The 27,230-nt window shown below is 40.5% G+C and overlaps 1 protein-coding gene and 2 pseudogenes across 5 annotated transcripts in view; 2 read left to right on the top strand and 1 right to left on the bottom strand.

Annotated features, from left to right (window-relative positions):
* Positions 1-210: 210 nt before the first annotated feature.
* PDE7A (phosphodiesterase 7A) overlaps positions 211-27,230 on the top strand; it is a 125,733-nt gene continuing 98,713 nt past the window's right edge. For 3 of the 5 annotated variants that reach the window (XR_008373774.1, XR_008373773.1, XR_008373775.1), the window contains exon 1: positions 968-1,529. Coding sequence is in view for 2 of the 5 variants with exons in the window: in XM_053558640.1 (XP_053414615.1) it covers positions 1,392-1,529 (138 nt within the window). In the remaining 3 variants the exon portion in view is untranslated. Of the gene's footprint in view, positions 1,530-27,230 lie in introns of all 5 variants that reach the window. The other 2 variants (XM_053558641.1, XM_053558640.1) reach the window with 2 other exon arrangements.
* Positions 14,095-20,713, top strand: LOC128563985 (NEDD8 ultimate buster 1-like; annotated as a pseudogene).
* On the bottom strand, positions 24,150-24,770 carry LOC128563283 (40S ribosomal protein S8-like; annotated as a pseudogene).

The raw sequence follows: 27,230 nt of genomic DNA, 5'->3' as shown, positions 1-27,230 counted from the left end.
TCTACCTTAAGTTCTTTGAGGTATCTCCATACAATTTTCCACAAAGGTTGCACTATTTTGCAGTCTTACCAACAGTGAAAAACCGCTTTTTGTAGAAGGGCAAGCAGTCTCCTTTTCTACCTTTGTCTTCTCACTATCATCTTTTACCATTTTTTTCATTGCATACTCTCACTTTTTTCAGTCTTTCCCTCCTCCACCTTCAACCTCCTCCTCACTCCAGAAAGCTTGGCAGCACTCTCCGCTCTTGGGGCTCGGTATGATCTGGGCGCCGCACCTGCCAGGGGAGCGCTCCAGGCTGCCCTGCCAAGGGACCGCCAGTGACGTAGCTAGGATGGTGCCGAGCGGTCCGCTGACGTCACCGCCGCAGCGGTCCAGAGAGAAGCCCCAGAATGGGAATAAAAAGAGGGAAAGCCGGCGGTGACTCCGCGGTCAGGGCTGAGCGCCACAAGTGTGCCGCGTGCTTTGGGTTTCTGGGGTCGCTAGGCCGGGAAGGTGCTGTCTATAGGGCTTCGCTACCCCACACCTTCAGCGCACCCGAACCTGGAGTGCAGCGCTGAGGGGGAATGCTCCTAAACGGTGGGGCGCCTTGCTCACGCGCCTTGGGTTGCAGGGAGATCAGGGAAGGAGCTGCGGCCAGAAATGGAGGTGCAGGATGAGGCTGGGGGAGGGGGAAGGTTTGTGGCGGGAGGGGACCGGCCCTGCGCTCCAAGGTGCAGAACAGGATGAAGGTTACTCACGCCGTCAGCGAGCCAGTGTCCCCGGGCGCTGCGGCGGCGCGCGGTGCTGGGCCTGCGGCGCGGCGTCGTGACGTCACGGTGGCGGCGGCCGTGGTTGGCGCAAGGTCCGCGGCTGCAAAGTGTGAATTACGCCGGGCTCGCGCCGGCGGCGGAGTGAAGTCAGGCTCCGGGGGAGGGGAGGGGCAGGACTCCCGCGGCGGTGGTGGCGGTGGCCGGAGCTGGTCGCTGGTCCAGATCCCCGCGCGCCTTGGGTCTGGCGGTTGGCTCCTGCTGTCTTTTCTTGCACCATCCTTGCTCCACTCGTGCTCTGCCGTCCCCGGACCTTCTCCTCTCGGCCGAGGAGCCCTGGGGCCGCGGGTCCCCTTGCTGACTTTGCCTTTGCTACCGGCGCTTGCACCCAGAACCCGCTCCGGAGCCGGGGGCGCGCCGGTCCTTGTAACTGGCGCCGCGGCCGCCGCAGCGCCTTCCCGCCGGCAGCCCGGACGGAGGGCTGGGGTGGAGGAGGCGTGAGCGCGGCTTCCCGGCCCGGGGTCGGCTGCCGCCCGCCCTGCCCCCGCCTCGGCCCGGAGCCCCCGAGCCGCGGCCCCCTCCCAGCGCAGGGGCCGGCGGCCGCGGTAGGGCGGGCGCCGCGCGGAGGCAGGGCGGGCGTATTCAATGGAAGTATGTTACCAGCTGCCGGTGCTGCCCCTGGACAGGCCGGTCCCCCAGCACGTCCTCAGCCGCCGAGGGGCCATCAGCTTCAGTTCCAGCTCCGCGCTCTTCGGGTGCCCCAATCCCCGGCAGCTCTCACAGGTAATTGCCGCCACCAGAGGCCCACACTTGGGGTTTCTGTCTTTTGTTTCTCTCTGACCACCCAGCTTCACCTTCACGACACCCCTCAGCCCTAGCATTGTCCATTGTTTGGGGATTTCTAGAGTGGCTCCTTTATTAGAGAGCCCTTTAGTCTTCGCAGCTGTCTACCCTCACCCTCCGACTTACTCAGAACCCCACTCGGGTGGACTCCGGGACCCTCCCCAGGCCCGTCACCCTCCGTACCCCCTGGCTGAAGCGGCAGGAATAATTTTCTTCCTTGCTTTCTCCGTCTGCAATTGGGTCCCTCTTCCTTAGCTGTGACCCCCGAGCACACCTGTTCACTCCGCCCTGCAATATACCTGCCCCCCCACACACACACACAACCCACCCACCCCTCTACCTGTGCGAGGTTCGCGCCTCTTCTCCCCCAGCTCCCGCGCTGCTCGCGTGGTCCTGCGGTTCTCTCTGAACAATGGGCCTAGATGCCCGGTTGCTGTCTGCCCTCCCTCCGCACCCCCCCGACTCTTTCGTTTTTGTGAGTGAGCCTTAAGTGGTATCAGAGGAACAAGTCCGCAAAGTTCATAGCGAGGAATCAGTTTTGTTTTTGATAGGGAGATTTTAGGAGAGGAACTACTGATGAGCACTCACTGGAAGACTTTGTTTTGAATGATCCAATACTAGTTGCTCCTGAGAATTTGTTTGTATGGTGATGCTGTTAGCCCAGCTCTTTAGTTCTGACTATTTTGATTACCAGACTTAAAATAGGGAGGCAAAAAGAATTTTGTTTACATCTGAACTAAGTGCCCTCACTTTCTGCTGCCAGAAGTTGTCTTGATGATCACTTTTTAAATCAAATATATATATTTTGGTTAATATTTTATCTTTTATGGAAATATATTTTCTCTTTCCATTTATATTGTATCTTGAGCAAGGTGTGTATTTTTTTAAACAGGTGGCGTGGGCAGCACTTAGTAGAGATTTTGCTTTTAATAGGTGTACATTAGATATTTCTTATTTGCTTCTTTCCCTGAAGTGTTTGTTGAGAGAGCAAGAGCCTATACTATTTGGGTTTCTCTTCCTTTTTAATTAAACTGAGACTTCTTTCACAGTATAGAGTGTAGAGTGGCATGCTAAATAGGTCAGAGCAGACTTGTAAAAATTACCACAATATTGAGTGGCATTTAAAATAATATTACATCGTTTATTTTGCAGGTTAGATCTGTGATCTTCCTTTTCCGTGCTGCTTAAAGCATTTTCAGGCTCCAGAATTAGTGTTGAAGGGATATTAATGCACTGCTGAAAAAGGTTTCTATTAGTAGTAATTAAAGGTTTTTAATGGTAGAAACTTTTTTTACTTCTAAATAATATTTTGCTTTCCCAGATAAGCAGGCAGATGACCATAACTCATTTCCAGTTCTCTCTACATAATAAAGGCAATCCCTGGTCATTTTAAAATCATAAATTACCAGTGAAGTTTTTGTACTCCCTGAGGAGAAAATGATTGAGAAGGAAGATTCCAAGGGATTAAAAGAAGCCTGATGCCCGGGGTTTTACCTGATGTCTTAATTAATCCACAGAGACCAATTTTAAGCTCTACTCATTCTTGACTCATTTTCTAGCCTTAGGTTTAAATGGGTAATGGAATTTTAAAGAGATGATTGTGGCAGATAAAGCTACAGCATGTTTTGCTAATAACCTTTAAAACTTTTAAAAAATTTCTAAACCTCAAAGTGAAATATGTAGGAACTTCTTAAACTCTGAGCATAAATTTTCCCAAATTTTTCTGATCAATATGATGATGAAGGTAAAACCAGGATGCTGAGATAGATATATTTATCATTATCAGGAATTTGCATATCATTTAGTAATACAGTATATGTTGATATTGATTTCTTCAGAGCTAGATGGGAATTTTTAATAGCAAAAAAAGGAGGCAGAAAACCTTGGAATCTTATTCAGAGCTCTATAAAGTATTTGGCTGAATAAAATGCTTTCTTTACCCTTGAATTTTTAGGTCCTAAGCCTAAAGGAACAAAAATTATAAAAAGTTTAGATGGCTTTGTAATTTCATTGACCAGACTTTAAAATTTGTTTTCCTTTTTTTTAAAGACAGTAAGAATAGTTATTTTAATTACAGATTTTCTACTTTAATGTTCAAAATAGCAGTCTTTTTCATTTTTTGTTTTTTACCATAGTATTGGAGCCCAGCTTATAGTAGGTACTTAGTAAATGTTTGATGAATGAGAGAATAGGGAATGAAATTATCTCTGAGCATCAGCTTTAAATTTGGAAACCATGTAAAAACATCAAGATACAGCACTGACTCATTTATCCAAAACTTGGTTCAGAACTTGGTAACTGCACACTCTTAACAGATCCAGAAGAAGACCAGATCTGAGAAGCCAGAATGAATTTGGAGATCTCTCAAAGCCTGTGTTTTAGGCAAAATTCTGACAAACTTGTTTTCCAAGTAGCCGCAAATTTGTGAAGTGGGGTGGGAGGCTGCTACAGTCTGTTCACACTGATAGCAAAGGTTGACAGCTGACACCAAAAGCCAGGGAACAGAAGAAAAACTCTTCAAAGCCAGCAACTTTTTAAAAGGCACCCTGGGAACATTTACTTTAGGGGTGGGAGGGCCGTACAACAGAATAATTATTAGTCAGAATAATGTTTAACAGAGTCTGTTTTTAAAAGTTTAAAGATTTGTACTGTTTTTTTAAAAAAGATTCCCATGCCAAACAGTTTAAGTGTTGGTGCTTAAATAGACAAGTTTGAGCTATCTGGAAAATTCATTTATGTGGAACACCAGCTCTTCCAAGAAAGCCAAGTAAATGAGGCATTAACTTTTTGTTTTAAACCAGGTCATATACTACTTTTTCCAAATGGTTAATAGGAGTCTTTCTGAGTTATTTGAATAATAAGCATAATAAATGAAGCCCATTCAGTTCATTGCCAGCGTTGGATATCTGTTATTGATAGCTGAATTTAAAGATTTCTCTTTCAGAATAAAGTTCTTACTTGGAAAAAAAAAATGTTTGTGAAGGCAGAAACTGTGTCTTTGTCATCACTGTATGCTTGGTGCTTTGCCTAAGTAGGTGCTTGGTAAATGTAGAAGTTGAGTTAGCGTGTTGATGGACATGCCAGAGCACTGCACTTGGGATTATTTCAGTCCGATTCAGTCAGACTTCCTGTGCACTGGAAACCTCATTTAGTTTGAAAATTTGAGGTTTAATTTTAAGAAGTTACCATATATCTATGATATGTGTTATTATTAAACAAAGTATTGGGATCTAACATGTAAACATATGAGTTTATACAATAATAAGCTACATTTGATTTCTAATTTAACATTTGTCTCTCTTTTTTTTATTCTTTTTTTTTAATTTCATTTATTTATTTATTTTGAGACAGAGTCTCAAGCTGTCACCCTGGGTAGAGTGCTGTGATGTCATAGCTCACAGCAACCTCCAACTCTTGGGCTCCTCAGGTGATCACTGAGGAGTGATCACTCAGGTGATCCTCTTGCCTCAGTTTTTCTATTTTTTAAGTAGAGACAGGGTCTTGATTTTCGCTCAGGCTTATCTCGAACCGGTGAGCTCAAGCTATCCATGTGCCTTGGCTTCCCAGAGAACTGGGATTACAGGCATGATACACCATGCCTGGCCTCTTTTTTTAAAGAAATTGTTTCACAAATATTTATTCAAACAGTACGTTTTGTGAGTGAGCCTCCATGTGTTAGGTGTTGAGAAAATGTAAAGAATTACAGGTTGAGCATCTCTAATCCAAATATCTGAAAACCAGAATGTTCCAAAATTTGAAACTTTCTGAGCACTGACACAGAGACTGACAGCCTTCTATTGTCTGTTGTGGCTGTTTACTGAACACTGACACAGTATCCTGGTGATGCCACTGTGCTGCTTAGTTACCCTGAGCACATCACTTTTTCACTGTATTAATGGTATGTCATATTGTTGACCATTAAGTAGTTAGGTGTGAATAAGTGTAAGAAAATGATTGCTTGTTGGTAATATATAAATTCAGAGTCAGGACAACCACAGATTGCCCACAGAGAGTGACACCTTAGTTTTCGTTGTTTCATGCACAAAATTATTAAAAATATTGTTATAAAATTACCTTCAGGGTGTAGGCATAATGTATATGCGACACATAAATGAGTTTCATGTTTAGACTTGGGTCCCATCCCCAAGATACCTTATGTATATGCAAATATTCCAAAATCTGAAAGAATTCAAAACATGAAACACAGCCGCAGACATTTGTGATGGAATAGTCAACTTGTAGTAGTTTTTCAAAAAATGACTTACAAGCCTGTCAACCTCATCAAGTTTCCCTTTGTATGCATTATCTTCCTCATAGATAAACACTTCTCAGCTATGGTCACTATGTCTGCTCGTCCCCTTCTTTAGCAGTGTTCTTAATACATGGCAAATAATCAAGGTCCTATGTGTGCCAGAGTAGTTCACAGTTGGTTGGGTAAAAGTTGGTTCCTCCTTCAGGTAACTTACAGGATTGTGATGTGAAAAATAGTATGATTATACATGTATGTGGTGTAATTATTGTATTGGAGTTATCAAGGTGTAATGAAATCCCAAGGAAGTATATCTAAACTTCTTAAATTGGGGTGAGATGTTGAGGCTTAGGCCAAAGACCAAAATTTAAGCAGATGTTTCTAGACAGGTGGGTGAATGTGGGGGGAGGAGGAGAGAGAATAGCCCACGTGGATATGCAGAGCAGCCCAATCCAATAGAACTTTCTGTGATGATGGATATGTTTTCTGCACTATCCAATATGATAGTCACTAGCTATGCATAGCTGGTGAGCACCTGAAGTATGGCAAATCTGACTGAGGAAACAAACTTTTAGTTTAACTTTATTTAAATAGTTACATATGGCTAGTGGCTACTGTATTGGCAGAGTGGATATAGAGTCTTCATGAACATTAGAGTAATGTCATGTTGATCTGTCAGCAACACGTTCTCTGAATGTTGAACATTTGTGTTCTCAGGTTTTTATTGTTGTATGCAAAACTTCATTTAATAAATTCCATCATGTTTGATAACGTGTTTAGAATAGAATCACACTAAGTTGGATCAAAAGGTAAAAACATATTTTGATTTTCTCAAAGGTTCTATTCTGTTATAATACCAAGATAAGTGATCGTATCCCTTCTATCTCCAATCATATTATTAGATATTATTTTATAAACATTTTGCTACTTTGTGGTACCCTGAGCTTGTTTTTAATTGTAGTAAACAAGAATATGCTTTCTGAAGTGTTGTTTCTGCTATCTGTATTCCCTCTGTTGTGTATTGTGTTTTTTGTTCGTTTGTTTTTTGTTTTTTTCTGAGATAGGGTCTTGCTCTGCTGCCTGTGCTAGAGTACAATGGCATCATCATGGCTCACTGCAACCTCAAACTCCTGCCCTCAGGCAATCCTCGTGCCTCAGCCTCCCAAGTAGCTGGTACTATAGGCATGCATCACCACACCTGCCTTATTTTTTCTATTTTTGTAGAAAGGGGGTTCTCACTATGTTGTTCAGGCTTGTCTTGAACTCCTGACCTCAAGCAATCCTCCTGCCGCCTTCTGCCTTGGCCTGTGAAATTCCATTTGCATGTCCTGTGCTCACTTATAAGCACTCTTATATATCCAAAATCAATTTATAAATGGACATTATCCAAATTACTGTTAGCCATAGTAGTTTGCCTCTTTATAAACGTACAGACAGAAGCTGATACAGGGGATAGGGTGGATAGTCAATGGGATACCCCAGGGGGAGCGGTTACATTTCTGAGACCTTTCTTCCTGCGCACTCCCCTAACACCTTTTTTTGGGGGGACCTTTGTTTCATTTCTGCTTTCAGAAATGTTTTATACTTTGATTTAAATTTAATACTTTACATGCTTTGACTTTCATTCTGAGCTAATATATATTTATATTTCAAATATATGTTCAAACATAGTATTAATATAAACCTATAGTGTACTTGGAGTAGGAGTGTAGTTCTGATTCTTAAGGAGTTCAAATTGCTGATAAAGAGATTGTCAGGAACACGTCAGTAGGGATGTGATCTGTAGGCCCAGATTTTGCTGCTTTGGTGCTAGGCCTAGAGTTCTATCTGCCATACACACTATCTACTCAGGAATTCTTTTTTAAACACAAATGTCCTGCAAGAGGGAAAAAATATTAAGCCCTTAAGCCCTTTCCAGGACGGAGGAAGATAGGGAGCTCACGTAGAGTGGAAAGAGGGAGATGTGCCATCTGTTCTTTTCTAGGTAATTTTTGACTTTTTTCTTTGTTCAAAAAGGACTAGAATAAATTTAGAGAGTTTGGATGGATATAAGGACAAGTTTGAAAAAGGAGGCACTGAAGAAAGGGGAAGTAGATTAGGTCCTTAGGATCATTAATAGTCATTTAATTGGACTAAAGATACCTAGTAAATTTACATCGTGAAGACAACTTATTGCATGTAGATCCTCTTAAGAAATTTAATTTTCTTTGTTTTTCTGAATTTTCTTTATTTCACTGTGTGAATCACATTTGTTTATGTTTATACATGTTTATATAAACTCTGTTTCTAATTTTGCTAGAAGTCACTTAACTAAAGATCTTTCCAGATCTGGTCATTATTAAAAATTCTTTGGCCACTCCAAAACACCTCAGCAATTAATTTTAAATCTTCTAATTTGGAATAATTCAAAACTTTTTTATTATGGTTATGAATTGATCATCTTTTATGATTAATTTGAATTGAGAAAGAATTTAGAGTTTATTTTCTCCCCCATTTAAATTACTTGTTTTTGCCTAATAGTGACATAGACTTTATTGATTTTTATATTGTTGCCAAACATGCTTTTCAAAAGGTTATTCGCAGGTAAATGCTTGTTTGCATATTGGCATTCAGTTATTAAAGCATTCATAGAATCAGCATTTTAGGAAAAGAACAAAAACTGAGTTTGTAGATGAGTCCTCTAAGCTTGCAGAGCTTTGTTTTGGCTGCGACAAGTTCCCTTTGTCAGGGAGCTGTACCCCTGATTTTCCCGTTGGCATCAGAAACGTATCTTACAATTTTCTTTCGTGGGGATTTTGGATTGCTGCTCCATGCCTCCACCTGCTGGTAAGGATGGCTCTTCATTTTTTCAGAAAATGATGGCTAGAGGGAGAAGACCAAGGCAATGCGGGACAGGCAGAATCTGGGGAAGAAAACAAAATTGTTAATTGGATATCTAAGTTTCAGCAAAGCCTACTCTGTTCTTCTATTCTGTTCTCAGTAGAATAGATTCTAGCTCACTACCATATAACTTACTTAGCAAATGGTGCTTAATAAATGCAGTAGTCTTGCTTTGGTAGTGATTATAATCACAGCTGACAGCGTGCAGGTAAAGGGGACCCACCCGCTCTGCATGGTTGAGACTCTACATACAACTCTAGACTTTCCGAAATCTGCGTATAGCCTACTGTTGACTGGAAGAATAAACAGTTAATACACAGTTTGTATGTTATATGTATTACATATGGTACATACTGTATTCTTCTGATAAAGTGAGAGAAAATAAAACATTATTAAGAAAATCCTAAGGAAAAGAAAATGTATTTGCTGTTCCCTAAGAGGAAGTGAATCATCAAAAAGCTCTTCATCTTCTTCATCTTTACATTGAGTAAGCTGAGGCATGAGTTGGTGGGGCTGTCTCAGGGTTGGTGGTTTGTCTGAGAGTTTTTTCAAATTGTTGCAAATCTCCACAAACTTTCTGAGCATATTTATTAAAAATCTACATGTAAATGGGTCCACAGAGTGCAGACCCATGGTGTTCAAGTGTCAGCTGTATTTGTTCCCATTTTTTTGAAGTAACTCCTACATGTCAGATACATTTGCAAAAATGAGATAAAGGGGTATTACTCTCATTTTTACCGAGGAATACACTGAGTTTTCAGGCATTAAAAAAGTAGTATTTGTCCAGGGTAACACGGCAGATAGTGGAGATGGGTTAAACTCTAGGTCAGGCTGGCTCTAAAGCCCGTGGGTTCTCTTCTTCTTTTCACCTCTGCATGGTAAAAGGTTTCTACCTCAGACGGTAGAATAAGGACCGGTAGAATAAGGACCCGTAGCTAGGAACAGCAGGGAAGTGGGAAGGGAACGGCTCCTGCTTAACCTCACAAGTATCAAAGAAATGTATACTAAAAGAACGTGGTACTTTTGTGCTTTCAGATTGCTGAATTTTTAAAAAGTATATAACTTAAAGGTTACACTTATGCCATGCTAGTGAGATACAAATTGTACGTTTTCTGAAAAGTTAACAATTGAATAAAAAAATTAATACTTTTGGTTTAATTTTGAGAATCTGCGCAAATAACTAGAAATGTAGATAAAGATTTTAATCTTTATTCATTTCATTGTTTATCATTGTGAAAAACTGAAAACAAATAATTTACATATGGGTAAATAAAATATAGTATTATGGAATATAGTATTTTTCATTATTTCTGTATTAGGTAACCATGTAAATGCTTTGAAAAATTTAAAGTATATGTAATAAGCATTGTTTTCAAGGACTAAATGAATTTTACTATTATTTCTAAATTGCATACCACTAAAATGCTTTGAAAAATTTGAATAACATTTAACTCACCTGGGGGAAATGTGAATTAGATTCAAAATTTACAAAGAGTTGGCCAACACATAGAGAATATTTTGTAGATAATTTGTAATGAATAAAAGTACATTTAGCTACAATTTCCCATTTTCCCTACGTGTAGTGACTTTATGGGTAACCTTTGTGACACTATTAGAATTGTATGTAATTTCATCAGTGTTCTTCTATTAACATGAATCTCTTTTTTTAACCCAGATAATTTAGGGATAAAAAGTCAAGTGAGTTTTATCTGTGCCTAGATATCTGAGATTATAAATTCTCAGTCAGTGATAGTCCCAGACACCATCTTGAAAGATATTATATAAGGATTTTCTTAAGGGATTGACTCTCCTAGTTCCTTCCAACATCATGATTCTGTAATTCTTTGGGCAACACGATTATATGCATAACAGGTATGCTTGGATAGCTCTGATTGTTGTAGTTTTCATGTTCTGTGGGAGATGCTGGGGAGTAAATTATATTACTTAATGCTTAATAAATATATTGTTATTATTGTTATTATTATTAATGAGAGCTGGTGAAGAGACCTTGAACAGGGGTGAAAGGAAGAGCAAGAGGAGGTTAGGAATTTGGTCCTAGTAACCGATTTGTTTTGGGGGTAAATATATTCCTACTTTTTTAGTTTGGGAGACCAGGGAGATTGTTAAACTAGTAATAAAAATATAGATAGGAAGAGGAGGCAAGTGTTTTTTCTTTCTTTTTTTCAGTGTGTATTTGTGGAGGGAGGGAGGTAATAAGCTTACTTTGAATATGTTGCGTTCAAATGTTTGGATAGTATCCAGGTAAGGATATCTAGAAGGCAGTGTCTTACAGGAAGGTTAGGGCTAATGATACATTTTGGCCTTTACAAAGGGTTTCAAAATATTTTTCTCATATTATCTCTTGAACTTAGAAAACCAAAACTATGTACTTTCTCATATGGCTTGAATTTTTCATCTAAATTTCAGTATGTGTACATCATGTCACTTCTGGTGTATTGTTTCAATCACAATTTTAGATGTATCCAGGGGGATTTTTAGAAATTCAGTATCTCCTATCCTTTTTTTTTTTTTTTTTTTTGCAGTTTTTGGCGGGGGGCCGGGTTTGAACCTGCCACCTCCAGTATATGGGGCTGGCATCCTACTCCTTGAGCCACAGCACCACCCTTTAAATGTTCCTTGGTTTTTTTGTTTTTTGGGGGTTTTTTTGCAGCTTTTGGCCGCGGCCAGGTTTGAACCTGCCACCTCCTATATATATGGGGCCGGTGCCTCTACTCCTTTGAGCCACAGGTGCCGCCCCTATTCATTTTTTTAAATGTATGAATAAGCTCTTAATTTTCACAGGATTTTTGCATTCTTCCCATTTCTCTTTGGATTTTATTTTCATTTTACTTTCTCTACATATTATTATCCTAATTATTCTTTTATATGTGAAAGTGTTTTCTCAATCATGGTATATTTTTCTGCAACAAAAGTAAGTAAATTTATGAGTTTAGTAGGTGGGAATAAAAGGTGCTTTGTTATAAAGCAGTCACCCAATTCTAAGTTTTATGGACACAATTACTATTTAAAAAATACTAAAATTTTCTGTTTATAAGCTTCCATGTCAAATTTATTTAGATTGAGTTGTCAATGCAGTCATGGCTAGAAGACAATCAAAACAACATATGTGAATTACAAAATTTACTAAGCATTAAATAAAGGAAAAATTTGTCAGATGTGCATTTTCAGTGAGATAGGCGAATCTTACTTTTTCAGTTATTGTGTCTATCCATTTATAAATATTAGAAAAGATGGAGCTTCACATTGATTCTTCCTTTTTTGTAATTTCTTTAATCAATTAATTTTTTTTTGTAGAGACAGGGTCTTGCTATGTTACCTGAGCTGGTCTTGAACTCCCTGCCTTAGGCTAGGATTATAGGTACGAGTCATCAGTGTCTGATAATTCTGTTCCTTTTTTACTTTAATATTGAAATGATTGAGAAACCTCATTTGCAAAGTTAGTAGATGATGATAAACAGAGCTTTAAATTAGTAATATCTCCCATCTTCTGAGTTGTATGTATAAAACAGCAAAATGACCCATTATCAAAATTATTTTAATGCTTTATCAGGTAGCACCTGGATTTGATTCTCCTTCCATTTTTGTGGAAGTGGTGATATACCTTGACTTGAAAAAGGATTTGATACCCAGTGTTCAGGGTAATTAACTTTCTCAGCCTGATACTTGAAGTGTCCTTTCAGCCCTCCAGAGGCTGATAGATTTGAGATTGTACTCCACAGTAAGTTCAGAAAGTGTGAAGAGTTACAGTTTTATTTTATGTAATGGCAGTGGGGCAGAAGAGGTGAAGTAAAAGAAAATTGACAGTCTGTATCAGCAGAATGGTTTTAGAAAACTGTACATATGGAAATTGAGGCCCTAAAATGAGTTCCTTTGAGACTCTCTAATGTTCATGAACTTGAGGGGTATACTTGACCCGTGCAGACTCAGTAGTCTATTATATTCCACCTTGTTGCTATATTTTACATTCTCTATAACTTTAAGGAAATAACATCGTATTCGTCTATCAGTTTTCCCCCCTGATATTTGACTGTTACTGGGTTTGGGTCTCCATACTTCATCATTCTAGGCCTCCTGTAATAATGGAATCAGTACATTATGCTTGAAAGGGACTATATAAGTAATTCCATTCTCAACATTTCAGAGATTTAGCAGCCAACTTAGGCTCATAAGACTAAATGATTTGTCCAAGATCACACAGTTAGAAACTGGAGAAGGTCGGGCTTTAAACTTAGCACTTCCAACTTGTAATTGGTTGCTTTTCTCACTATACCCTTTGCTTCCTTATGAAAGGATTGATCTTTAGGATTTCCTTCAGTCGCAGTCTCCCTTTACTGAACATTATTCCTTTGAGGGGTATGTCTTTAATACATTTAGACATCTGTTTATGGCATCCGTTTATGGTCATTATTTGAAAAAGTTAAAGTACAAGTGTACTCAATTCTAAAAATATCTGGGTTACTTCTAATTAAGACATAATTGAAAGTACAATGAATCAGTTGGGAAGATAACATTTGTTTTGTTAAAATGTGACTTATGTGCAACTTAACAGGGATAACCTTTTATAAAGAAAGACATTTTCTCACTTGCATTTTAAAAATCAACTTGTGAATGAAGATTTTCACCTTGTGGATTAAGAGTGAATATTCCTAATATTCAGAGAGCTCACACTGCATTATTTTGTGTATTTACTTACTATGTATGAAATGGCGAATGAGTTTTTTGTAATTGAAATTTTTCTTTACTTTTTGCGTGACTTTTTCATAGTGAACGTGTATTTTGGGCGGCGCCTGTGCTCAAGGAGTAGGGCGCCGGTCCCATATGCTGGAGGTGGCGGGTTCAAACCCAGCCCTGGCCAAAAACCACAAAAAAAAAAAAAAAAGAAGAAGAAAAAACAATGAGGTTATTCTAAAAAGTAAAGTGAAAAAAATTTGTTTTTAATAAGTGTAATACCATCAAATTCCTAAGAAACTGAGACTACTCAGTAGAAAATTGGTAGAAGACTCAAGCAGTTCTAAGATGAAGTGTAAATGAATGAAAACATGTTAACTTCTTTAGTAATAAAGGAAATGTAAATAAAATATTTTTTTTCTTTTGGCAGAAGTGTATTTTCATATTGATGAAGACTAACAAAATTCAGTGTTGGCATGGATGTGAGAAAATATGTATTCTTACTCTAATAAATGGAGTTGAAGCATCATTTGAGTCAATCTTTTGAGGGGACAGAGGTCTTTACAATACAAATGAAAATTTTTAATGTGAACGCTACCCTTTCTACAGAGGTGGAATATGTCCACAGGGGTAATCACAAAATTTTGCTAAGATACAGATTTTTGGTAACAATTTGTGGCTTCGGTAATGATGGGTGTTTGGATTTCTTTTCAGTGCTCGTCAGTGCAGGATTATTTAAATTGTGGTATTTTAATTCAACAGAAAACTGTGTCCAGTAAAATGATGCGTGTACCCGTATTTGTCATGGAAAGATGTACGTAACAATGTGGGGGGGGGCAACTTTCTACATAATATCTGTATTTGTGGATAAAATTATAGAAGATATTATATGTATATTAGTATATGAATACACTCAACTCTGGGAGGTTGCTCAGTATGATGTTTACAATGGCTGTCTTTGAGTAGTGAGATTTCTGGTAGTTTTTATTATCTTGGTACTTTTGTGATTTCGTTTTAAGTAGTGAGCATATATAATTTTTTGTAATCAGAAATCAAAGGTAATTTTTTAAACCTTCCCATTAAAAGAATAACTTGTGTCTATTGGTTAGACAAGGGTGTCCTCAAACTTTTTAAACAGGGGGCCGATTCACTGTCCCTCAGAGCGTTGGAGGGCCGGACTATAGTTAAAAAAAAAAACAAAACTATGAACAAATTCCTGTGCACACTGCACATATCTTATTTTGAAGTAAAAAACAAAACGGAAATAAATACAATTCACACCGCCGCATGTGGCCCGCGGGCTGTAGTTTGAGGACCCCTGAGTTAGACTATCATTTAAGTAGAATTTTTAAATTATGAAGAGACTGAGGTCTAGTTAGTTAATTTTACAAGTATGTGGCTGGAAGTGGGGTGTTCACTGCTGTATCCCAGTGTGCCTAGCACATAGTATGTGTTCAGAGGCATAGTTTATTAAAATGGAAGTATAAGCATGTGCTGTTTAACAGGGTTGTATTTGAGACATGCATTGCTCAGTGATTTTATGGTTGTGTGAACAAATAGGGTATTCCGACACAGACCCACATGATCTAGCTAGTGCACACCTAGCTATACGGTATACCTAGGCCTCAAACCCGTGCAGCACGTTACTGTACTGAACATTCCGCGCAATTGTAACAGAATGGTGTTTGTGTATTTAAACATGTGTAAACATAGGAAAGGCACAGTAAAAATATAGTGATACACAGTAAAAGTATGGTGTTATGGGACCATCAACATATATGTGGTCTATTGTTGACTGAAATGTAATTATTTAGCACATGACTGTGTAGTTAATTATAGAGGAATACATTTCATTCTTAATGAAAAATGAAGATAATTGGAGTGTGGTGGTAGATAGTTTACAAAAAACATTTACCTACTTCAAAGCTGAGAAAGTAAGCTTTCTGCCATAATTTAATTTATTCCAATATTTGAGAATCTCTATCTGCATCACATATATTTACAAAATCTTACTAAGAAGTCCTCAAGAAAACTTATAGCTCAGAATCATAGAGTAGTAATGTTGGGAGAGACCACAGAGATCCGTCCCTGTGACATGCAAATGAATACTTCCAGACGAGAGAGGTTAAAGGGCACATCTTGACAATGCAGAAGTCCCTTCTGTCGGCTCTTTTGACTATTCAGCTTTACTCGAACACTTCTGGAATGGGAAAATTGCCACTTCATAAGACAATGCATTATGGTGTTGAATTGTATAGTGGGTTGAATGGTGTCGCCATGTCCACCAGGAACCTCAGAATGTGACCTTAATGGAGGGAGAGATCTTTGCAGATATAATTAAGGTGAGATCACATGGGATTATATCAGGCCCTAAATTCAATGACTGATGTTACACAAGGAAGAAGCCCATGTGAAGATGAAGGCAGAGATTGGGGTGATGCATCTACAAGCCAAATAGGAAGATTCTCATGCCAGGGCTATGCTCCCTGGCAACCTTGATCTTGGACTTCCAGCCTCCACAATTATGAGAAAATCAATTTCTGTTGTTTTAAGTTACCCAATTTGTGATAATGTGTTACGGCAGCCCTAGGAAACCATTGCAAATGGCTTGTTTTATATTTGTTTATTCTTTCAATCAGCCAATCTCTACTGAGCACTTTTTAAGTGCCAAGCACTCTGCTAGGTATTTATTACAAAGATAATGAAGACATTGTTTCTACCTTTACTCTTTGTTCACTCTTGGGGCATGGTCCAGTAGGAGAAATAGCCATGTAAGTACATAATTGCAATACATTTTGATACACGTTCTCATTAGAAGTAGTGTGTGAAGTTAAGTGATAGCCCTTGAAGCTGGATGAACAGGGAATGTTTTACAGTGAGGTGTGTGTGTTTGGTTTCAAGGATACAGTTGAAGTCAGCCTCTGGGAATTCTGTTTTACTCTGCCACATCTGGTGCCATCAGTCCTGTCTAGTCCGAGACATGTTTGGTCTCCTGCAACAGCCTCCTCCACTAGAATTGCTTCTCCACAGATTCGTTGAAGTAACTTTTAGAAGGTAGTGAGATCTTGTCAGTCTATTGAAAACATCAGTATGTTCTCATCGCAGTTAAAATCCAAACTCCTTTTCGTGATATGGCACAGGTAACCTGGTCCTTGCTACCTCCTCGTTTGTATCTCCTTTCACAGGGGCTTCCCTGTTGGCTGTGAAGCTGCCAGCCTTGTTCCCATCTGTGGCTCTGCACTGCTACTCCATGTCTTTGTCATTGGCATCTCAGCCCAGTCTTTGCAGAGGAGCCCTCCTTGACTACCGTGTTTGAAATGGTACCCATTCCCTTATCCGTCCCATTACCTTGTTTTGTTTTATTTCTGGCATACACCACTAACTTGATTTATTTGTTTCCACCTGGCATCCCCGCCTGTTCCCCACCATCATGGAAAACAGGAAAGCTGTTTACCTGGTTCACTAGTGTCCCTAGTGCAGGCCACATAGTAAGTGTTCTTTACAGAAGAAGGAAGAGAAGCTTACTCTTTAGTCTCGTGCTTATCATGTCAGAACATATGTCACCGTAACTTTCCTTTGGATGAGTCTCAATTTGTATTTTTATAATTTCATTTTTTTAATTCTTCCCACCACCTCCTCCCTCCAAAATTCCACCTTCATCTTTATACCATTTTTGAATTGCCTTCTGTGATATTGGAGCTATCTTAATCTCTAAATATATGTAAGTCTTATTTAAGAATGCACTGAGGTTTAGAAAGTAAGCTGCCCAAAGTACACAGCTATAAGTGGTATTTCTAGGATTTAAACTTAGATCTCTGTCTAACTAAAGCTGCTCTGCTGTGCTGGTGTGGAGGCTGATGTTTCTGGTTAAGTGGGAGGTATAAATCCAGATTTAGAATAGGAGTTCTGTCCATTTGGAATAGAAATAGCAAATTCTTATTGTTTGTTTCTATAAGAAGAACTGGGTGATATTTGTTAAAAAAAAAAAAAGAGAGAGAGAGAGAGACCTTTAAAAAGTAACTTGAAGTTTTGGGGACTAAAAGTGAATATATGCTTGTTATAAAATGCATGAAATTTACAAAAAAATAGACAGGATAAAGCAAACTTCATCTATAGTTCCACCACCCAGAGGTAACCACTCTTAACATTTTAGAACATTTTAATCCAATATATTTTTCTGTGCAGAAATACTGTAATCATTTTTATGTATATATCTTAAATTTGAAATAATTTGGTAATGTAATTATTAGACCTACGCATGTTGTCAAATTTCTTTGCAGAACATGATGCCAATTTATCTTTACATGAGTAGTATGTGAGTGCTTTTCTATGCTTTGCCAATATTTTTAACTTTCATTTCTTGGATTTTTGCTGATTTTAAACTTACATGTTTATTATTAATTACCTGATATCTGTAGGCATACCTCAGAGACATTATGGGTCAGATTTCGGACCACTGCAGTAACATGAATATCACAGTAAAGTGAGTCACATGAATCTTTTGGTTTCCCAATTCATAGAAAAGTTGTATTTATACTGTACTGTAGTTTATTAAGTGTGCAATGGTATTATATCTAAAAAACGTGCATACCTTAATTAAGAAATTCCTTATTGTTGAAAATGCAGGCAATCATCTGAGCCTCTCATGAGTTGTAATCTTTCTGGTAGTGGAGGGTCGTGCCTTGATGTTGAGGTCTGATGACTGATCAGGGTGGTCGTGGCTGCTGCAGGTTGGAATGTCTGTGGCAATTAATAAAAAAAAAAAGGCAACAATGAAGTTTGCTTCATCAGTTGACTTCCCCTTTCATGAAAGATTTCTCTGTAGCATGTGCTTCTGTTGGATAGTGCTTTATCCACAAAATTGAGATTTCCATTCTCAAAATTGGACACTATCCTGTCAAACTCTGCCCCTGCTTTATCAACTAAGTTTATGAAATATTCTAAATCCTTTGTTGTCATTTCAACAGTGTTCACAACATCTTCACCACCACCATCATCTTGCACATTCAGACTCCAGCGCTAGTTCTTTTGCTGTTTCCATCACATCTGTAGTTGCTTCCTCTACTGAAGTCTTAAAGCCCTTAAAGTCATCCATGAGGACTGGACTCACCTTCTTCTAAAGTCTTGTTAATGGTGATACGTGATCTCCCGTGAATCACAAATGTTCTTCATTGCATCTAGAATAGTGAATCTTATCCAGATTTTCAAGTTACTCTGCTCAGATCCATCAGATTTACTCTCTATAACAGCTATCACTTTAAGAAATTTATTTCTTAAATGATATTAAAAAGTTGGACCGGCCTAAGGGGTTTGGCTGGGCGCCTGGGTTCCTAGTGCGGCTGGACACGTCTCTCGGCCTGGCGGGGTGAGCGGCCCTGCGCTCAGACTGGCAGGAGCCGGGCCGGCCCGGATTTCTGGATGCACTGGTGGTTTGGGAGCCATTAGGATGGCAAAAGAAATATCGTCAAGCAAAACTAACTCAGTTTTTAAGGGAAGACAGGATTCAACTTTGGAAACCTCCATATACAGATGAAAATAAAGAACTTGGCTTAGCACTGAAGGACCTTGCTAAGAAGTACTCTGACAAGCTAGAATGCTCTGAAAATGAAGTAGAAAAGATAATAGAAGAAATACATTGCAAAGCAATTGAACTTGGAACAGGAAATGAAAATTACAAAACAACAGGAATCGCTACAATTGAGGTGTTTTTACCACCAAGACTAAGAAAAGATAGGAAAAAACTTGGAGACTCCATGGCACATCACTGGCAGAGAGCTGAGGTCTAAAATAGCTGAAACCTTTGGACTTCAGGAAAATTATATCAAAATTGTCATAAACAAGAAACAGGTTCAACTAGGGAAGACGCTTGAAGAACAAGGAGTAACTCACAACATAAAAGCATCGGTGCTTGGACGGAAACAGTCTGAAGAGGGTGTGAGGAAAAACTTCCAGGTGGAGGAAGAGGAACAAAATGAGGCTGAACTGAAAGAAAAGCGAATTCAGAGGACTCAAAGAGGACTAGAGATACTGGCAGAGAGAGCTGAGATGGTGGTGGATTCAGAGACTACACCGTACTTAGACATAGCTAACCAGACAGGCAGATCAATCAGAATTCCCCCATCAGAAAGAAAAGCCCTTATGTTAGCTATGGGATATCATGAGAAGGGCAGAGCTTTCCTGAAAAGAAAAGAATATGGAATAGCCTTGCCATGTCTGTTGGATGCCGACAAGTATTTCTGTGAGTGCTGCTGAGAGCTGCTGGACACGGTGGATAACTAAGCAGTGTGGTGTTACTTCCACTCGGAACAACTGGAATGCCTTGATGATGCCGAAAAAAAATTAAAGTGAATTTGGCCCAGAAATGCTTTAAGACTTGCTTCGGAGAAAATCATCAGAGACTGGTCCACATAAAAGGAAACTGTGGGAAAGAGAAGGTATTATTTTTAAGACTCTACTTGCTTCAAGGTATTCGAAATTATCACAGTGGAAATGGTGAAGAAGCTTGTGAGTATCTCAGTGAGGCACATCAGCTCTTTAAAGAGCTATATATTGATCCACAAAAGTTCACAATTTGTTGCAGTTGGGATTTACTGCCCAGGAAGCCCGGCTTGGCCTGAGGGCATGTGATGGGACCGTGGATCCTGCAGCTACTCACATTACCAACCGCAGAGAGGAATTGGCCCAAATAAGGAAAGAGGAAAAAGAGAAGAAAAGACACCACCTGGAGAACATCAACTCTCTGAAGGGCATGGGCTACTCCATGCACGCGGCCAAGCAGGTGCTCCACCAGGCCAGCGGCAACCTGGATGAGGCCCTGAAGATTCTGCTCAGTAATCCCCAGATGTGGTGGTTAAATGATTCCGATCCTGAAACCAGCAACCATCAAGAAAGCCCTTCCCAGGAAAACATTGACCAACTGGTGTACATGGGCTTTGACGCCACAGTGGCCAAAGCTGCCCTGAGAGTGCTCCGAGGTAATGTCTAGCTGGCAGCGCAGACCCTTGCTCACAACAGGGGCAGCCTCCCTCCTGACCTGTGGCTCTTGGCAGAAGACTCTTCATCAACACCATCCACATTCCCTTCAGATTCTGCAGGAACCTCTAGTGCCTCGACACACAAAGACATGGAGACAGAGGCCGTCAATGAGATCCTGGAAGACATTCCAGAACATGAGGAAGATTATCTAGACTCAACTCTGGAAGATGAAGAAATTATTATTGCAGAGTACCTATCCTATGTAGAAAACATAAAGTTGGCAACAAAGAAAACTAAATAATGAACAGAAATAAGTATAAGTTGCTGCTTATAAACGCTATCATTATGGAAAGTTAAATGCAGATCTTTTGTTCTTTTTACCTGATTTTGCTCGGAGAATGCATCCTCTTAGGAGGCTCCCTATAGGAGCAGCAGCAGGGGCCAGGTGTCCTGGTCCTTAAGGGATGATCTTAGGAAAGGTGCTCCTCTGTCCTGGCTTGGGCTCTTCCCCTCCTGCCTCCTGCTCTGCAGCCCTAAACCAGGTCCCCTGCCTGGTTTTTTAGCCAGGGGCTTGCTGCTGGCATGGGGGGTGTGTGTGTGCTGTCTGGGGAAGGTCTGAGAGAGGGTAATGGGGAGGAGGGAGGGCATCCAGACCCTCCTCCTCATTTTGCCCAGCTTTCCCGCCCTCGTGTGCCTGCTTCCAGCTATTTTCCTTCTTCCCGTGATGCTGTCTTCCTGTGCCACCCTCAGCTCCCATTCCCCAAACCATGCTTTAGATCTTCATTCCAAGTGCTATGGGCATAAAGAGGGGGCTTAGGCCTTAGCCGCCATCCCGGGTTGTAGCAGATGCCTTCAGCCTGAAACATCAGTATTTTATGCTCCTAGTTCAGTACAATATGGACTTGAAAAGTTGCAGTTGAAAGTCAGGCTTTATATGTATGCAGAATTACTCATTACAAAAGCTATTCTAGTAAATGGGAAAGTTTTAAATGCTAACCAAAGCAACTTATTTTTAATTAACATTTTTAGACTGCTGTCATACTCACCTCACTGCTAGCTAAGAGACCTCTGTTCAGAGGTCTCAAATGTTTCAAATACATTTTCTCCACGTTTCTTTTGGAGTTTTTTGTTATGTGATGAGACTGTTTCTAAAGATACATAGTTAGCCTTTTATTGACTCAAATACCCATTCTCACTGCGCCATGCATTCCTCTGTAGACATGTGTGAATGGAAAGCCCTCCCCTAGGACTGGCAGCAGCAGCTGGATGTGATCTGAGATTCTTCCTCCTTTCCAGAAGGCACTGGAGGCTCCTCTGACTGGTGGCAGAGTGGGCCACCTGTTGCTGTCAGGGGGCTGACTGAATTCCTCCAACTTTTTCATGAAGTTTGGTTTGGACCGTCATGAATCTTGTCATTCTTTTAAAATGGATACCAATGGAAATAAAAGGCAGAAAATAAAAAAAAAAATATTAGAAAGTTGAAATTACTCCTTGATCCATGACCTGCAGAATGGATGTTATGTTAACAGGTATGCAGACAATGTTAACCTCCGTGTATATTTCCTTCAGAGCTCTTGGGCGACTAGGTGCCTTGTCAAAGAGCAGTTATCTTTTGAAAGCAACTTTTTTTTCCTTTTTCTGAGCAGTAGATCTCAACAATGGGCTTAAAATATTCAGAAAGCCACGCTATAAACAGATGGAGGTACTGTCATCCAGGCTTTGTTATTCCATTTGTAGAGCACAGGGAGAGGAGATTTGGCACAACTCTTAAGGGACTTTGGATTTTTTGAATGGTAAATGATACTGGCTTCAACTTAGAGTCATGAGCTGCATTAGCCCCTAACAAAAGAGTCAGCCTGCCTCTTGAAGCTTTGAAACCAGTCATGGATGACTCCTCTCTAGCCATGAAAGTCCTAGTTGTTATCTTCCAGTAGAAGGGTGTTTTGTCTCCATTGGAAGTACCTTGGGTGACCTTCTTCATCAGTGATCTTACCTAGGTGTTCTGCATAACTTGCTGCTGCTCCATCAACATTTGCTTCTTCGTCTTGCACATTTATGTTATGGAGATGGCCTCTTCATTCAGCTTTATGAGCCAACCTCTGCTAGCCTCCAGCTTTTTTCTGCACCTTCCTCACCTCTCTCGGCCCTCATAGAATTGAGCAGAGTTAGGGCCTTGCTCTAGATTAGGCTTTGGTTTAATGGAATATTGTTGCTGTTTTGATCTTCTATCCAGAACACTAAAACTTTCAACATGTCAACAGTAAGGCTGTTTCACTTATTTGTGTGTTCACTGAAGTAGCACTTTCAATTTCCTTCAAGAACTTTTTCTTTGCATTACCAACTTGGTTAACTGTTTGGGTGCGAGAGGTCTAGCTTTTGTTTTTTTCTGGGCTTTGAACATGCCATCCTCACTAATCTTAATCATTTCTGGCTTTTGGTTTAAAGTCAGAGATATCTAACTCTTCCTTAGACCGAAGAGATAGAGGGCATTGTAAGGTTATTAATTGACCTAATGTATATATTGTTTTGTCTCAGGGAATAAGGAGGCTTGAGGAGAGGGAGAGACATGGGGGAAACACCTGTTCAGTGGAGCAGTCAGAATACACATAGCATTTATTTATTTAGATTTTTTTTTTTTTGTAGAGACAGAGTCTCACTTTATGGCCCTCGGTAGAGTGCTGTGGCCTCACACAGCTCACAGCAACCTCCAACTCCGATCCAACTTAAGCGATTCTCTTGCCTCAGCCTCCCGAGTAGCTGGGACTACAGGCGCCCGCCACAGTGCCCGGCTATATTTTGGTTACAGTTTGGCTGGGGCCAGGTTTGAACCCGCCACCCTCGGTATATGGGGCCGGCGCCTTGCCAACTGAGCCACAGGCACCGCCCCACACATAGCATTTATTAAGGTCAATTCTTATAGGGATGCAGTTCATGACACCTCAAAACAATTATGTAGTATAATCGAAGATCACTATCATAGATCACCATGACTGATAGTGACAAAATTTGAAATATTGTGAGAATTACCAAAATGTGACACAGAGACAAAAAGTAGGCAGATGCTGTTGGAAAAATGGTGCCAATGGACTTGATCTATGCAGGGTTGCCACAAACCTTCAATTTGTTTAAAAGAAAAAAAAAAGGAGTATCTGTGAAGCTCAATAATGAGGTGTGCCTGTGTCTTCTAGGAATCGTTTATATGTATTCCTGGTTTTCTCTTGTCAACTTAGTGTATTTTAAGGCAATTTATGTGCATATGAGAGTGAATATTTATATTTGTGGCAGACTTACCAATACCTTTTGCCTTAATTTTAATAAGATGTTATTCTACCTACACTTGCAAATCTTCATGTAGTAAATCTTTAGTCTCTTTAATGATGTAATGGGAGTAAGTTTATTATTAATAAAAGTCATCTTTTATAAATAAGTCTTCCACCTGTAGACTTTTTAGTATACTGTTTTGATAAAAATCTTTTCCTTTTTAATGTTGAATTGTTAATAAACTATGCCCTTTACATAAAGACTTTATATAAAGACTTAGCTCTTTATATTTTTAATATATGGTTAAAAAAATGTCAGGATAAATGCTTTTCTAGAACTGAGAATTTGGAATTTTTATTCTTGGAAAGGTATACTGAAAATGAATGATTTGAAAACACATATACTACTGGAGCCCCTGATGTTAAAGCAGTTGGGACACAATCTCCGCTTAAATATGTAATATATATTTTTAAAATAATGAACACATCTATTACATGAACTAAGAATTATTTGCCTTTCTAGGCCTTGGTTTTCCTCAGATAGAACTCCAGCCCTTTGCCTTCTAGCACATAGCCATCTGCTCGGCCACACTGGCCTGGTCTTGATGCAATACACACAGGAAGCTTGCCCTGCTGGAACTTCTCCTCCAGAAGATTGCTTATTTTGGCATTCTTTTTCCCTTCATCATATTTCTTCTGAATTTTTTGGGTCTTTTTTGTTTAAAATCTCTTCTTCCTCAGGAGTCAGCTTGGCTCCTTTCTTGCAGCCCAGGGGCAGTGCACAGTGGGCCTCATACCACCGTGGGTGTGGCGTGCTCTCAGTAAGCACGACGCAGTTCTTCACCATGGTCTTGGGACGAACCAGCTCATTATTGGATGCATTGTAGACATCAATGAGTCTTGTTTTCCTAGTACAACACTCTGAGCCCCAAGAGAAGTTCCCCACGTCCAGCCTCAGGGCGTGGTATTTCTCGTTACCTCCCCGAACCCGGACAGTGTGTATGCCGCGGAGGACAATCTTAGTGTTGGCAGCAGGGCGTCCCAACTCATTCTTCTGCTTCTGTGATAGGGCTTTCTCTTGCCCCCAGTCTTGTGGCACTTGTGCCAGTTGTCTCAAGAGATGCCCATTGCTTCGCGCTGGCTGGAAAGAGAAGACGCAAAGATTCACAGTCTGGTTTGTAAAAAAAAAAAAAAAAAAAAACCTTAGGCAAATATTTTTAATTTTGTGACACCTCTATAGAATTAAATACGTCCCATCTAGACAACTTCTCTAAAAATTTTTCAAATTTATATAATTTTGTTCTATTGTAGCCACTTCTTTTATTTCATACATATAACAAGCAATTTAACTAAAACCCTAATGGGGTTTCCAGGATAAATATATTAGAAGGTAAATATTCTTAGCAAGGTAAAAGCAAAAAATAACTTCCATGTTTAAATAGCCCTCACAAAGTGACGTCAGAACTTACACCACGTGAAGTGGCTACAAAAAATAACTTCAGTGTTTAAATAGCCCTCACAAAGTGATGTCAGAACTTACACGAGAAGTGGCTACAAAAAATAACTTCAGTGTTTAAATAGCCCTCACGAAATGACGTCAGAACTTATACCATGTGAAGTGGCCCAGGTGAAGCCAGAGTCTCCTGTGTCTCCCTCTGCACTGACCAGGTCATGCAGCCATTTAGCCATGTGCTCGTGAAAAAAGTTCCTGGATGGGAGAGACCACAATTGCTTCACCTGTTTTCCTAATGGTCACATGAAATGGAAACAATTGGTTTATCACTTTGTGTCTCCAGCTCTCCCCCTTGTAGTTCATCCAAGTACCAGGAAACTGGAACAGCTCCCATCTAGGCACCAGCCAAAGAGATTCCGGTAATTGGAAGTCCATTTGTGTTTGCCAATTGGCTGTATTCAGAGGAACAATAAGCTTCCTATGTCTTCATGACAGTAGGTAGTTTTACAAGTGTGAGCCAGTGCCTGCTGAATACAGGCTCCCACCCTCTTCCAGAAGCTGTGGTAGAGGGTGCTGCCTTCAAGCCCAGATACTCCTGCCACAGTCACTCACGGGGGGTCATCCCTAGGCAGTTGTAGGATTCAGGAACAGAAAAAGGCCGGAGAGTGGCTGAGGACACCTCACCCTGTAAAGTTTCCTAAGTGAAACGGCAACCCAAAGAACTTCTGATAAGGTGTCTGTGCCATTTCTCAGCTTGCAATGTCCCAGCGTCCTCCCTACGGACATTATAATACCTGCACATCACAGGGTGACAGAGGTTGTGGCAGTTACCTGGGCCTCCTGGAACAGATGAGAAAAACAGCAAAATATTTAAATTGTTATTAAAGAATTTCTTTTTAAAAATTTTTATCATTTAAGAATTTGTATTGGGGCGGCGCCTGTGGCTCAGTCCGTACGGCGCCGGCCCCATATGCCGAGGGTGGCGGGTTCAAACCCGGCCCCGGCCAAACTGCAACCAAAAAATAGCCGGGCGTTGTGGCGGGCGCCTGTAGTCCCAGCTACTCGGGAGGCTGAGGCAAGAGAATCGCGTAAGCCCAGGAGTTGGAGGTTGCTGTGAGCTGTGTGAGGCCACGGCACTCTACCGAGGGCCATAAAGTGAGACTCTGTCTCTACAAAAAAAAAAAAAAAGAATTTGTATCTTAGAAACATTTTAAAGAATTTGTAAGTGGCTTGCAATAGAAGAGCAAGCAGAAAGTAAAAGCAGAACATAGATTACCCGAGACTTGTAGAAACATTAATTTTTTTGTCTTACAATGAAAGTACTCCAAATTCATTTTCAGAGAAAAACTTTCTGAAAGTGACTTTGAGGGTTATGGTGGTTGGCCTCAGCCCATTTCCACTTGAGGCGTCATTTTTAATAACTTTGTAGAGGTTTTCCACCCTCTTTTCCCATCAGCAGTGTCTTTAAATTTCTTTATTTTAACGATAGGACACCTCAGAGCAGGAGTGGGGTGGGCTGGGGAGAAGGGACATTCAAACTATAAAAATAAAAGATTACTCCGGGAGGCTGAGGCCGGTGGAGTGCTTGAGTGTCGCAGCCCCTAGTGGCCCCTATGGCCCTGGACTCAATTGCCGCAGGAAGGAACCAGGTGTGACTCAGATTAGAAGTACAAGCTTGTACAAGCTTGTGGGCGGCGCCTGTGGCTCAGTGAGTAGGGCGCCGGCCCCATATGCCGAGGGTGGCAGGTTCAAACCCAGCCCCGGCCAAACTGCAACAAAAAATAGCCGGGCGTTGTGGCGGGCGCCTGTAGTCCCAGCTGCTCGGGAGGCTGAGGCAAGAGAATCGCGTAAGCCCAAGAGCTGGAGGTTGCTGTGAGCCGTGTGACGCCACGGCACTCTACCGAGGGTGGTACAGTGAGACTCTGTCTCTACAAAAAAACAAACAAACAAAAAAAAAAAAAAAAAAGAAGTACAAGCTTGTAGGAGGCGGGCTAACCTTGCTTGCAGGATAGCCCTGAGCAGCCGCTGCAGTAGCCTTTTATTGAGGCAGCACAGGACAGGTGAGCGGAGTGTTAGATAATGACTACGTGCCTAAGGATCGCCCTGGGCTGGGCTTTCTCAGCAAGGAGCATGTG

Source organism: Nycticebus coucang, chromosome 13 (genome assembly GCF_027406575.1).
Source record: "Nycticebus coucang isolate mNycCou1 chromosome 13, mNycCou1.pri, whole genome shotgun sequence".
NCBI classification, from domain to species: domain Eukaryota; kingdom Metazoa; phylum Chordata; class Mammalia; order Primates; family Lorisidae; genus Nycticebus; species Nycticebus coucang.
This window is presented reverse-complemented; position numbering and strand designations above follow the sequence as displayed.